Genomic DNA, 14979 nt, shown 5'->3' with positions numbered 1-14979 from the left:
TGGGGGGCTCCAGACAACGGCTTCCCAGAATCCATATCAAATCACAGAACACTGCTCAAAGTGAGCCCCCAAAACAAAGCCTCACATCAGGGCTTATATAGCCTTCTCCTGGCTCAGAGAATGTAACAACTTTATTGACCCACTGGCCAATCAAGAAGTAGCTACTGAAAAACAAGCCTCCCACCCCATGCTTCAGGTGCACTTTAGCCTAGGGGCAGGGAAGATCTTCCAAATTTGCATTCCCATTACAGATGTGAGCAGTATATTTATAAATCCTTGAATGTTCTTGAAAATGAAGCATGGGTATTTTTTAGCATCAGTTTTAATTCATCTGATAACAGTTGCGATATCATAAAGGAAATGTCAGAAGGATGGGTCATTGCCTTCTGAAAATCATTTGAAAGAGGCTTAAATGAAGAAGTCAGTTATGATACTTTACAGTGGTAGATATCAAAGTTTGACAGCAGCTGGCATGGAAAGGTTTGAAAAAATCTGTGCAAGACAATTTTCTCATTTTTCCCCCACCTCCCCCCTCCCCCCCAGCAAGTAAGTAGCATCTTCTAGATAGACACAGTCCCAGTATGTAGTCCAAGAAGTTGTAAAAGCTTTACTCAGAAGTGGCTACCATAATGAGCAAATGAAAGTTTTTCTGCTCTTCTGTATAATGAGCTAACAGGCTCCTAGACAAGCCTGAAACATCTTTTGGTGATAGAAATAAAACAATTACAAACTTTTCCCAAGCATTGCATGTATGCAGCTCAGATCAGAACTATCATTGCATGACTAAAAGGACTAACTTTAAATGGCTCCTCATCTCTAGTTATAGTTTTAATACTTTTCCATGAATATATCAGAACTGTTTTTATTAGTAATAGATACATACATTGTTTACGAAAAAATTTCAATTAAAAAACCGTAATAGTATCTTCAGAATGATGCCTCGCAACTTCTGCTTCTGCTTTGGTTACAGATTGGGGCATCCACTGTGAAACTACTTACACAAAGGATGGATTTTGGACCTACATCACTCAGATTGCCACATGTTCACCTTGGATGTTTTGGATGTTCCTGAACAGTATTTTTCACTTCATGTGGGTAGCTGTATTACTCATGTGTCAGATGTATCAGGTACGAGAAAGCCATTCATTGTGATTCCATGCTATGCTGCTTGAAAATTCTTTAAGATTGTTATATACTTCTGATTTACAAAATCTTTTTCTTACAACCATCATTTGAGTGAGGAATGAATGAAGGAATGCACATTTATTAAGTGCTTACCGTGTTTCCCCGATAATAAGACACTGTCTTATTAATTTTTTTGGACAGAAAAACACCAGAGGGCTTATTTTCAGGGGAGGGCTTATTTTAATGAACATTGACAGCAATTTTAATAAACAGATAAATGTGAACAAAAAAATGTACCTTTATTCAATAAGCAAATCACTGGGGAAGAACAGGATGACACACTCACTGCTGCAGCTCTGATTGGATGCAGCTCAGAGCGCGGCGTGCGCTTCACGGGGGGGGGAGGGGACGGTGCGGTACCGTAATGTAGCATGTAGCGCAGGGGATCACCTTCACTACAGTAGCAATCTCAATAGGGCTTATTTTCGGGGGAGGGCTTATTTTAGAGGAATCTTACACAGTAAGGGGAGGGCTTATTTTTGGGATAGGTCTTATTATCGGGGAAACACGGGTAGCATTTGCAAAGCATTCCATTAGGGTTAGGGATACAAATAGGAAAGCAAACCTGTTCATCTTATCAGTAATTCACATTTTGATAGACCAGGAAGTCCATCTATATTGCTGCCCCAGTGGTTACACATAAGGAAACTGAATCTTAAAGAGATTAAATGGCTGGTCAATACAATGAAACTGCTGAGTGTCCGAGCCAGAATTCGAACCAAGATCTTCTGACTTCATTATTCATCACTCATTCCACATTATGTTTGCTTCTCTGCCATGTTTCTTAATAGACTTAAACTCCTCTTCCCATCCTTATCCTGAACCCCCTCTCCCCATGGATCAGCCTCATTTTCTTTTTCTTTTAATAATGCCACAGGTTAATGTTTTTAAATTGTATTTAGAAAGAAACACATTTATTTGCCTATCTGATTCTTTTGAATCCATTTGAGGAAAAACGATGAAGTTGGATTATTTGTATTTTTAATATTACTTACTTTATATTGCATTTATTTTATTCAGTCACTAGTAGTTAAGAATCATTAATCTCCAAATGTAATTTGAGATGGTAGCAAAATCTGTATTATTTAAATGTAGGTTAACATCACATTCAGTGGAATGGGAAGTTTCATTATTAAAAATGACTAGATAGACAAACTTCTGTAAATAGTTTTAATTTGAAAAATTTCTGTACAGGTATAAATGCTTAACTTTCTTCTTGCCTCTTTGACTCAAGAAGATACCATTAACTGTCTCCCATGATCTCTCATCTTTTTAAGTTCCTTTTTATCTCACAGAATTTGTTTTCCTACTAACCTTTAAAGGCAAGAAATTTATTTTTTCTCCCTCTTATATTGTGTGTTACTTACAAAATAGGTGCTTAATAAATGTTCAAATAAATTAATGAACAAAATGGACTTTAACATTGTCCTGGGTAGTAATTATATAGATTCAGATATGAATTGCTGGGTTTACTATGCCTATTGCTTGACTAACTAGATTATTTTCTTTTTTCTTTTTTTTTTCAATCTTTTATTTATTTTTAGTTTTCAGCATTCATTTCCATGAGATTTTGAGTTACAAATTTTCTCCCCATCTTTCCCCTACCCTCCCACCCCAAGATAGCGAGCCAATTGAATATCCCTTCCCCCAATCTGCTCTCTCTTATATCCTCTCCCATCTTCCCCTAACTTTCTAGTAGGGCAAGAGGGATTTCTATACCCCAGTGCCTGATTATTTCCCAGTTGCATGTAAAAAACAATTAAATTTTTTTTTTACCATTTGCTTTTAAAACTTTGATTTCCAGATTCTTTCCCTTCTTCCCTCCTCACCCACCCCCACTGGGAAGACAAGCAGTTCCATATAGATTTTACATGTGTAATTATGCAAAACGTTTCCATAGTAGTTATATTGTGAAAGACTAACTGTATTTCCCTCCATCCTATCCTGCCCCCCACTTATTCTATTTTCTGCTTTGACCCTGTCCCTTTTCAAAAGTGTTTGCTTCTAACTACTCTCTCCCCCAATCTACCCTTCCTTTTATCATCCCCTCTCTTATCCCCTTCCTCCCACTTTCCTGTAGGGTAAGATACCCAGTTGAGTGTGTATGTTATTCCCTCCTTAAGCCAAATTCAATGAGAGTAAGGTTGACCCCTTCCCTTTCACCTCCTTGCTCTTCCCTTCCATTGTAACAGTTTTCTCTCGACTCTTTTATATGAGATAATTTACCCAATTCTGTCACTCCCTTTCTCCTTCTCCCATTATATTCCTCTCTCACTTCTTAATTTTATTTTTTATATATCATCCCTTCCTGTTCAGCTGATCCTGTGCCCTCTGTCTAGGTATACGTGTACACACATATACACACATGCAAATATGTATTTATACACACATATACCCTCACATACGTACATATGTATGTGTATGTATATATACACACACATATATATTCCCTTTATTTATCCTCATACTAAGAAAAGTCTCATGAGTTATAGTTATTGTTTTTCAATGTAGGAATATAAATAGTTCAACTTTAATAAGTTCCTTTGATTTCTTTTTCCTGTTTACCTTCTCATGCTTCTCTTGCTTCATGTATTTGAAAGTCAAGTTTTCTGTTCAGCTCTGGTTTTTTCATCAAGAATACTTGAAAGTCCTCTATTTCATTGAATAGCCATATTTTCCCCTGCAGTATTATACTGAGTTTTGCTGGGTAGGTGATTTAATCCTAGCTCCTTTTGGAATATCATATTCCAAGCCCTTCAAACCCTTAATGTAGAAGCTGCTAGATCTTGTGTTATCCTTATTGTGTTTCCACAATACTCAAATTGTTTCTTCCTGACAACTTGTAATATATTCTCCTTGACCTAGGAGCTCTAGAATTTGGCTATGATATTCCTAGGAGTTTTCTTTTTGGGATCTTTTTCAAGAAGTGATCAGTTAACTCTTTCAGTTTCTATTTTGCCCTCTGGTTCTAGAATATCAGGGCAATTTTCCTTGAGAATTTCTTGAAGGATGATTTCTAGGCTCTTTTTTTGATCATGGCTTTCAGGTGATCCGATAATTTTTTAATTATCTCTCCTGGATCTGTTTTCCAGGTCAGTGGTTTTTCAAATGAGATATTTCACATTGTCTTTTATTTTTTCATTTGTTTGGATCTGTTTTATAGTATCTTGATTTCTCATGAAGTCATTAGCTTCCATTTGCTCCAGTCTAATTTTGATGGAATTATTCTCTTCAGTGAGCTTTTGAAATTCCTTTTCCATCTGGCCAGTTCAGTTTTAAGACAGTCTTCTCATTGGCTTTTTGGGCCTCTCTTGCCATTTGAGTTAGTCTGCTTTTTAAGGTGTAATTTTCTTCAGTATTTTTTGGGGTCTCCTTTAGCAGGTTTTTTACTCACTTTTAATGATTTTCTTGCATCATTCTCATTTCTCTTCCCAGTTTTTCCTCCACGTCTCTTACTTGATTTTCAGAATCCTTCTTGAGCTCTCTATGGTGTGTAACCAATTCATATTTTTCTTGGAAGTTTTTGATGCAGTTTTGACTTTGTTGTCTTCTTTTGGTTCCATGTTTTGATCTTTTTTTGTCCCCAAAAAAGATTTTATGATCTGATTGCACTTCCTCTGCTTGCTCATCTTGACAACCAATTACTTGACTTTTGAGTTCTTTGCCATGGTAGAACTCTGCTTCCATAGTGGAGAGAGCTGTGGCCCAGATTGCTGGGGTTTTTGCAAATGTTGTCGGAGGTCTGAGGAGGGCGCCATCTCTACAGCCAACACGAGCTCTGGCACACTGGTGTTCCTCACCCCAGGAGTATTGCCCAAGATAACAACTCAGATCCAAGCAGGTCAAAACAAGAACGATTACTCTTTGAATGGTCACTTGATCCCCCTACAATCTGAAGGCCAGGAGATCAGGAGGCAGCCACATAGCAGCAACTGCAGCTGCTGTGCCTTCACCACCTTTCACCCCAGGGGCAGGGGCCAGATCATGCTATTCTCTACCCAGTTCCAACAGAGTTCCCTACTGATCTTTTACTTTCTCTTTGGGGTTGAGAAGTCTGGAAACTGCCACAGCTGCTGGTGATTCACTCCTGAAGTCAGCTCCAGCCAGTCTGTGCTGCTGGTTGGGGCCACCCTCGCTCTGGGACAGCAGGCTCATGCAGGTCTGTGCTTAGCTCCCAGCTCCATGCGATAGACCCTTCCTGTCGGCCTGCCAGGCTGCCTTCAGTGGGAGATTTGTTTCTCTGTCACTTTGTGGGTTCTGTAGCTCTAAAATTTGTTTAGAGCCATATTTTACAGGTATTGGAGGTGGTTGGTGCGTCAGTTCTGACAAGTTCCTGCTTTTACTCTACCATCTTGGCTCTGCCCCTTAGATTATTTTCTTGAAATAGGATTCTAATTGAGTGAGAAATCTCAAAGTTTGACACCCATAGGTTGTGTCTACATGGCACCAACACAGCCAGTGGAGATGTAAAAAGCTGAGGGAAGGAACTCAGTGGGAACATAGAATTTTAGATTAAGAGTTTGAGGACTTTGGGGGTCATCTAGTCTAGCTCCCCTCGTTTTATATATAAAGTCAAAGACGTAATATAACTTGCCCAAGATCACATAGGTGAGAAGTAGGAGAATAAGGGTTCTCCAAAGCCAGGCCACCTGCTCCACTGTATCATTTTCCTCTTATCTAAATAACTGTTTTAATCCAAATCAACCAGGATTTTATTGTGATCAGTCATGATTTTATCGTGATATATAGGAACGTAGATTTGGAGCTAGAAGAGACTTTATAGGACAACCAAAAGCAAATAAATTTAAATAGTTTTTTTCCCCATTAATTTTTATCATTTTGGATATTACTCTATTAAAGTACTTTCTACTCATTCTCCATCTCTCAAGTCCAGTCCTTCTACTTAGCCGCTAAAATTACATTCTTAAAGCACAGATTTGACTACATTACTTCTATACGTAGGTCCTTTGACATGAGTTCTCTCTTTTCCCTTACTCTTCATTTCAAAACCCCATATTATGCTCCCAGCTCTTTCCTTCTTTCTCCTCAGTCTCTAATAAAAAGGTTGCCCTTCTCTTTGCAAAGGAGAACCACTCTAAATGTCCACTTGATATTCTTCTCTCCCAAACTTTCCCAGTAGAGTGCGACCCAGATCATCTCCCCACGTCTCTAAATGTTCATCCTGTCTTAAGTTTCTTTGTGTAGGGTGTAAGCTCCTTGAGGTTAGACTGTTTAGCTTCTGTATCTCCTGCATCTGATCGATTGCCTCCTCCTTATTAATTAAATACTTAAGAAATGCAATTAATAATTCACTTTTTTCTTTTTCATAGATATCATGTTTAGGTATTACTACAAATGAAAGGATGAATGCCAGAAGGTATAAGCACTTTAAAGTTACAACAACATCTATTGAAAGCCCATTCAAGTAAGTAAATATTAATGTTTTTTATATGTTTTCCTTTATTTTGCTAGATATTTGTAAAGCTCTTTTGACTGTTTAGCAGATTTCCTATAGCTACTTCAGATAATTTAACATCTAGGAATTTATGTCTGAAGCAGGGTTATAAATTGTAAAACTTGAAATTTGCTTTTCCTTGGTAATACTTTTTGCGCATGCTATTTTAGTCTAAAATTTCTTGCTGAAATACTGCTAGTATTCTGGGTAAATTTTCCCTCAGAATTAATTTTATTTAATTTAATGGTGCCTGATGGCAGAAGTAAATTCCAGTTCTATGATCCTTTCAGTGACATATTTTGGTGTCTGAAAGTGAATGACTTCCATTATGTCCCTGGGCTCTTTGCATTTAGGTCTGCTTTGTTACATTCCTATCTGTGTCTTCCTTTAAACAAAGACTAAAAGCTAGCAGACCTAAGAAAGAAAGGAAAACAGAAAAAGGATAACACTTCTCTCCTGGGGAGAATTGATTGTGCAAATAAAACAACCTCTTTTGCAGTTGTAATTGGGAACTTGAACTTCGTGTTCTTGTACCTCTTGCTGCTTGTTTATTTTCATTGTTATTTTTTAACTATCTGCCAGATACATGTTTTTGCATATTCTGTCTTACACAGTTTACCTAAGTTTTAAAGAAACTTATATCGGGATTTTTTTTTTCCAGACCAATCATTCAGTAACATGGGAAAGCTGCTATGCAGCTGTTTTTGAAATAGCATTTGACACAGCCTAATAAAGAAATTGATATTAAAACTGTTTATGGCATTGTTATATACCTATTAAACTTGTAAAACTAAGAAAAATGATAAAATTGAATTTTCTGCATGATTGAGTAGACAAGACTTACTCGTTGTAAATTGGTTTTGTCCTTGTGAATAGCAGTCAGGTAACATTTAGCAGCTATAGGTGGCTCAGTGGATAGAGTGCTGGGCCTGGAATCAGGAAGACCTGAGTTCAAATATGGTCTCAGGCACTTACTAGCTGTGTGACCCTGGGCAAGTCCCTTAACCCTATTTGCCTTAGTTTCCTCATCTTTAAAATGAGCTGGAGAAGGAAATGGCAAACCATTTTTGTAGCTTTGCCAAGAAAACCACAAATGAGGTCATGGAGTTGTATACAATTGAAACAACTGAACAACAAAAAACATTTAACAGTGTAACAACAGATTGTCTGTTTTGGTTGACCCAGTTTACTGGTTGCTTTCTGAAACACTACATCCCCAAAAAAAGAAGGAAAAAGGAGAATAATAACTTTACAGTTACATGATAGTTGATGGTTATAAAGCCCTTTATAAACCATACGTTATCTCTTGTGGGATAGCTGGTAAAAACAAAATTTCTTTTTTACAGTTAAGGAAATTGAGACTTAATTTACATGACTTGTTCAATGTCACACATGCAGAAGAGGGCTCCGACCTAGAGCTTCTGGTCATAAATCCAAGTGCCCTTTCCATTGTACCCCATTGCCTCCCAGAACAGTATGTAGCGACATGCCTTCCATTTTGGGAGTAACTAAAAGACTTGTCTGAAAATCTTACTTACCTAAAGGAGTTCTTTTTCACCAATATAATCTGTCTTTGAATAGTTACCATCACTAGCTGTTGAGAGTAAGGACATTTGTTTTAATAGCCACAATGCAATATGCATTTTAAAAATTGATTTTTTTTTTTTGAGAGGGGAAGGCAGGGCAATTGGGGTTAAGTGACTTGCCCAAGGTCACACAGCTAGGAAGTGTGTCAAGATAGAGAAAAAAAGAGAAAGTAGTTCAGCAAAACTGTTGAACAACATAACACCCAAATCTGGTAGTTTATGCCATGTTGCCCTTCCCTAGTATTTATCTCTCCTCCCTTTCTTCCCCCAGTTTGTCTCTTCTTTGGGCCCATACTTAGTCATTATAATTATCCGGTGTTCCATTTCATCTGACACTAGCCATCTTAAAGGCTGCAAAAGATGCTTAACAATAGGTAGGGAGGTTCTTTGAGGTCCTGCAGTGAAGCATTGCACTAATGGACATTTTATGCTTTTATTTCCCAGCCATGGATGTCTAAGAAACGTTATAGACTTCTTTGAATTTCGATGCTGTGGCCTCTTTCGTCCTGTCATTGTGGACTGGACTAGACAGTATACGATAGAGTACGACCAAATTTCAGGATCTGGCTACCAACTTGTGTAGCGCCCCCTTTATCCTGTGAGGGAGTCTTCTTTGAGCGACGCCTGGAAATCGTGTCTGTCTGTTTCTCTCACTCGAATCCACAACCTTTGAACAATAGCATGCTCTGTGTAGGGCTAACCCGAATCTTACAGCACCTTCTCTTCGTTCGCTTTATTAATAAAAGCAAGCGTGGACAGAACACTCTGCCGCTGCTGAAAAAGGAGGAGAAAGACCATCAGCAGGACAGGTCTCGTCTTCATGTGGGATTTCACTGTGGCCTCACCTTTTTGGTTTTCATTCTTGTAATCCTCTGCACAAGAAGCACCACTTGATTTAAAAGTTGGCAGATGCTACACAGATCAGAAATACTTGATTCAAGTGAGGTTAAGATTTGTAGTAAAATACTGTGTTTGATGATGCAAGTTGATGTTAATAACATTGCATTTAGTTCTAGTGGCTGGGGTCTTAATTCACTTGAGTATCATGTACATTGAAAAAAATGTACATTTTAAGACTGATGAAAATCATGTTGTTGTATTTGGGATCCACTGTAAGACTGCTATTGAAGAATGAATGGCACAGGAAAATAATGTTCACAAGAAATGTGCTGCATATGATTTATTCCTATCAGCTGATATAAAGCTTATCTATTTATAGTACAGTGAAATAATTGTAAACACTTTTTTCTGAGGTTGTGTGGTCTGATAATACCTTGCATGAATACAATAAGTCAGTTTCCTTTGTTTAAGCTTAAAAGCCCTTTTACACAGTGCATGATACACCTCTGAATGTATATGTTAGAAGATATGATCCAGTGAACAATAAATTGGAATTTAATTTGATATGTTGAATATCATAGCAAGTTTTAAAAATTATTTTAGCTGAACACTGAAATAATCCAAATACAAACACACACACACACACACACACACACACACACACCAAAAAAAACCAAACCCAAAACAAAGGAAAGGTGACATTTTAAAGGAAAACCACATAAGTAGAATCAAAAGAAGTGAGTGAAAAAGCTCAGTGACCTAAAGAAATTACTTTCTTTCCTTTCAGTTCCATGTTGCAATATAAATTGTAGGCATAATAATGAAATTCAGCAAAAAGGAGATGATCCCTACAGAATAACAGAAAACCTAATGGTTCATTCTGATAACGATGGCTTAATGGCAAGTGGAATTTAGCTAAATGTTCACAAATTGAATATTTTTAAGCTATCTGAAAGAATTTCAGAAAGGCTTTTTACTGTTTGATGTGATGCACTGATCATTTTTGGTTACAGCATTTCATTATACTCATGGTGAACTTTAATTCACTGCTTTCTTAACTATTGTTTACAGAGACTAGTTGAGTCCTCTTAAGTGCTGTAGCAAACTAGTGGTTCGAGAAACCTGTGAGAAGAAACGGGGAGGGGTGGGAGGGAGGGGAGGCTGATAACAGATCCTAGACCCATGTAAAGAATGTGTATCTGTATATAGATAATTTATCATATAGTTTTCTCTTTGTGAGTGTGTGTGGTAGTATATTTAAAATTGCTCATTTCATTTTATCCAACCAAAAAGAATAGGAAAATAACTAATGAGCTTCTAGTAATGTTCAGTATTGCTGTGAATAGGCATTATACCCCACAAATTCACTGCATGTCTTATGCTTGGTAAAATTAGCGTTTCCTGTAATACAGAAATTGCAGGTATTAAAGCAATCTAGTGGTATTCCCGCCCCTTGCCTTAGTAAGAGGAGCAGTGAAATTGTAAATAGTTAATGTTCAGTATTTGCAAGTACCATTTTTTTTCTCTAGCTATTTCTTTTATCAAAAGACACACAGCAAAAATGAAACCTTAAAACCTGAAAGTTTTAATATTGGAAAATTCACATCTATATTTTATTTTTAGAAAGGGAAGAGATGTGTAGAGAGGTGGCAACAGTGCCATTTTGTCATAGAAGGTCAAACAACTGGTGAATTTTTAAAATGTCTCTGCTATTTTTAATTATTCATTGGGGGAAAACCTCAGATAATTTTTTTAATTCTAAAGTTATTTATAAAATGCTAGAATTTATTATTTTAACTTTTTATATTTTGAGTCAATTCACATAACGACTCAGTTGCAATTTTTACATTTTTATCAATGGTTGAGAAACAATGTATAAATGTAAGTGGTTTGACCAAATTTGGATGAGTATTGTTACCATGGTCTTTCTCTGTGGTACAATATTCTTTCTATATGTTTAAAAAACATAAAAAGACTAGATGAGCTTGTCTTTCAGAATAATAGAAATGTCCATTAAATTCACAAGTACTTAGAAAAATATTTTGGATTTAGGGCAAATGCTGATATTTATCTTTGATCTCACAGTAAAGTGAGATCTCTAATCCTGAAATGGTCAGAAGGCCAGCAGCCAACTATGCAGCAGTGTACCGTCCTTATGATTTTAGGGGCCTTATTTGTAGGGAACCCACTTCAAAAATTTTGTGTGAAGTTGATCCAACCAAGAATAGTTCAGATCAGCTGCATTGGACACATTTTAAGTAAGTAGGAATTTAGTCAGTCTCAGCCCTGAATGTGTATCATTTCTTTGAAGGTTTTTATGTTCTTGTGCCCACTCAAGTTAATTTGAAATACTAACGTGCACAATACTGCATCACTACATCTTAGCTATGGATATTTTGGTTTTATATTTTGTTTATTTATAACTGTGCCAAGTATTATTTTACTACTGTCAGGATCTTATTGTGTTACATTGTGGAACAAAAACCCTGTAAAATGTTTAATAAATTAGCTCTCCTTACATAAATTAAATCTGTCAGATTTTTGTAAATTATTAATCAAAATAAATATTGACTATTAAATATATGATTGCTTTGTGATTTCATTATCCCTCCTCCTTCCCCCTCTCCCCATTCAGTATGGTTTCTTTGGCCAAGCAGAGTGAAAGATGGATCTTTTAAAAAAGGACCAGTATGGGGTGGCTAGGTGGCACAGTAAATAAGAGCACTGGCCCCGGAGTCAGAAGGACCTGAGTTCAAATCCGACCTCAGACACTTGACACACTTACTAGCTGTGTGACCTTGGGCAAGTCACTTAACCCCAATTGCCCTGCCTTCCCCTCTCCAAAAAAAAGAACCAATATATGAAATTCTCATCTTCATGTATTTATGAAGCTGAGAATAAGTTTTTAAAAGAGGAATTTTGTATTGCTGTTACCATCCATGGAATCATTGTGTTCCTTACCATGGCCCATTGCAGGCCCTTGACTTTCCAAATTAAGTCTCAGTAATTAAGCTCTGGTTCAATACATAGCTTTTTCCAGATGTGATAAACACTTAAACTCTGTTTCTTGGGAAAGTATACACTTTTCTCCCCCCCCCCCCCAAAAAAAAGGCATCTTGAGTCAGTAGGAACCTGGTAAAAACAGTAAAAGTACTATCTTAACCCTTATATGGTAGGTAGCCAAGCAAAGCTTGTTAATGAAGGGAGAACTAGGAACGTTTTCAGTTTGGAAGAAAATACCAGCAAGTATTTCAGTGTGCCAGGCCCTGGGGATACAAAAAAAGAAAAAAGTCCCCACTGCCAAGGAATTTTGTATGATGTCATATAAACTGTATACAAGATATATAGGACATAATAGAGGGAAGATGCTAGAGTTAAAGGGTTGAGGAAGGATTCCTGTAGAAGGTGGTATTTTAGTTGGGACCTAAAGGAAGGTAGCAAGGTCAGTATTTGGAGTGGAGGAGGAAAACCATTCCAAGCATGGGGGACAGCCAGAGAGAATGCCCAGAGCCAAGAAATGGAGTGTCTTGACCAACCAGAAGGCCAGTGTCACTGGATCAAAGAGTATACCTTGAGAATGCAAGGTTTAAAAAGTGTAAGAAGATTGGAAAGAGGAAGAGAATAGGTTATGAAGGACTTTGAATGCCAAACAAAGCATTTGCAAGTGACATGATCAGACCTGTGTTTGAAGAAAATCACTGGTGACTTAATGAAAAATGTATCAGAGTAGGGAGAGACCTGACACAGGCAAATCCACCAACAAAGGTCTCTAAAGCAGCAGGTAGAGGTGGTCTAGCTTTCCAACCATGAGGGGCTGGCTTCAAACAATGCAATAAGGTTTTCTCCCAATTCCCACAACTAAAGTTTTCTCACAAGACAAAAATTGGACTAGACCCAAAATTGCATAGAAAGGGAATTGAGTGACAAGATGGAGTCAGTGTGATCTCACTAAATTCTCCACTTCCATTTGCTGTCAATTTCCTCAATTCCCTCACCTGCTAACTTTTGGTAGGCAGATTCAGCTCTAAGAAACTTCCCATGAAATGTATACTATTGCCCACAAGTATTTTATTTCCAAATTTATCTTTCTTTCATTCTCTCTCTGCCTTACTATCCCTGTTCTTCATCAGTATAACCTCCAGGCTCTCTACCCCTCAGGATAGCCCCTTTGGTTATCTACCTCTGCTCTGGCCATATTCCTCTTCCCAGTCTTAACCTCTTAGTGAACCAGTTCAGTTCCATCATCTGCTCTTGATTCCCTTGCTCCTGAGTTGTCTTAGAGGGTGACCAAACCCCAATCCTGTATGATACCATCACCTGCATCCTTTACTACAAATGTTGCTGGAAGCAACTGAAGGAAGTGACTAGGTCCACTACAAACTTCTATCTGTACCCTCGTCATAGCAAGACAATTCTACCCCTTCCCTAAGTGATTCTCTAGCCCACTCACCACAGATAGAGGTTATCTAAAACTCCTTTCCTTTAGCCTCCAATGCAACCCTCTCCCGCACCTTGTCATCTGAAGATTTTGTCTCTTCTTAAAAAGCTGTTACTGTGAGCTCCCTCCTCTCTTTGTATCCTCTCAAATCCCTCTGACATCATCTCCTCTAATCTCTATGTGGAGATGGTCCTCAATAAAATCAACCCCTTACACATACCCTTAATCTCATCCCCTTCTGTCTTCTCTAGTGGATTGCTCCCAATATTCAAGTCTTGCCCTACCTACACTGCCTTAAAAACGCCCGTCCCCTTAACCTTAACTCATAAAATCCTACCAATCCCACTAGCTATCATTTTTACTCTGGCAAACTCATAATGGGGAAAGCATCCAGTCAGTCCCTACATTCCCTCTCCTCTTATTCTCTTCTAAACCCCTTGGAATCTTCTATCCTCAAAATCAAAATATTTAACTGAAAACTGTTTTTTTTCCAGACTTATCAATGGTGTCAACAGCCAGATTTAGTGACCTTTCTTCAGTCCTCTTCCTTCTCTGCCACATTTCACGCTGTTGATTTCCGCATCCTCGATACTCTCTCAGGGTTTTCATTGACCTGGCCTTTTGGTTCTCCTCCAACTTGTCTGACAACCTTTCAGTCTTTGCTGGATTGTCATCCAGGCACACTCAGTAAATGTGGGTCTACCTAAAAACAGCCTTGGACCTTTTCTTTCTCTATTCTTTCCCTTGGCAATCTCATCAGCTATCACAAATTCAACGTCCTTTGCAGAGGACTCCCATATCTATAAAACCTGGCTTTCTCTACAGACTCAATTCTCACATTACCAATTTACTATTGGACACATTGAACTAGATGTCATTTCAAGACCTCAAACTCAACTTGTCCAAACAGAATTATCTTTTCCCCAAATCTCATTCCTAGTCCCAGTTATTATGTTGAATGTCACCATCCTCCTTACCCCTTCCTTTCTTCTTACACATCAATCCCTTCCTTCTAAGAAATCTTTGGTTTAGCCATTCTGTCCCACTTGTGTTCCTAACACAAGGCTCTATCTCCCATCTCTGTGCCTTTCTACTGTCTTCTGTCCTTGAATTGCTCTCCTCACATCTTAGAATCTCTGTCTTCCTTCAGGACTCAGCTCAGCTGCCACCTTCTGCAGGTTTTTTTTTCCTCATTTGCCCCATTGCTACTGCTTTCCCTTCAAGAGTTACCTTGCTTTGTATAAACTTGTATGTGTACACGTTGCCTCTCCCATCCAAGATCATGGGACCCTTGAAATCTAAGAACCCCTAGACTAAGATGACCTTTAAATTTCCTTTCTAGCTTTAAATTCTATGATCTTCAGAATCATAAAAGTCATCATGCCTACTGGATTCATTTTGATAATGGGGTGGGGACAGTTGCCATTTCCCCCCGAGAATTGTAGCAAGACTTTTTGGAAAAATACAACTGAAGA

At 37.9% G+C, this 14979-nt stretch overlaps 1 protein-coding gene across 1 annotated transcript in view; it reads left to right on the top strand.

The window, feature by feature from the left end:
- The window catches only part of ZDHHC17 (zinc finger DHHC-type palmitoyltransferase 17), a 118870-nt gene extending 107223 nt beyond the window's left edge, over positions 1-11647 (top strand). The window contains exons 15-17 of the mRNA XM_069094812.1: positions 971-1128; positions 6516-6610; positions 8671-11647. Of these exons, the coding sequence (XP_068950913.1) occupies positions 971-1128; positions 6516-6610; positions 8671-8809 (392 nt within the window). The 3' untranslated portion in view covers positions 8810-11647. The remainder of the gene's footprint in view (positions 1-970; positions 1129-6515; positions 6611-8670) is intronic.
- Positions 11648-14979: the final 3332 nt, after the last annotated feature.

The sequence above is a fragment of the Petaurus breviceps genome, unplaced genomic scaffold (genome assembly GCF_028583685.1).
Source record: "Petaurus breviceps papuanus isolate PSGF00001 unplaced genomic scaffold, PetGlider_PUasm1.0 221, whole genome shotgun sequence".
Classification (NCBI taxonomy): domain Eukaryota; kingdom Metazoa; phylum Chordata; class Mammalia; order Diprotodontia; family Petauridae; genus Petaurus; species Petaurus breviceps.
The sequence above is the reverse complement of the archived record's forward strand: the minus strand, read 5'-3'. Positions and strand labels throughout refer to the sequence as shown.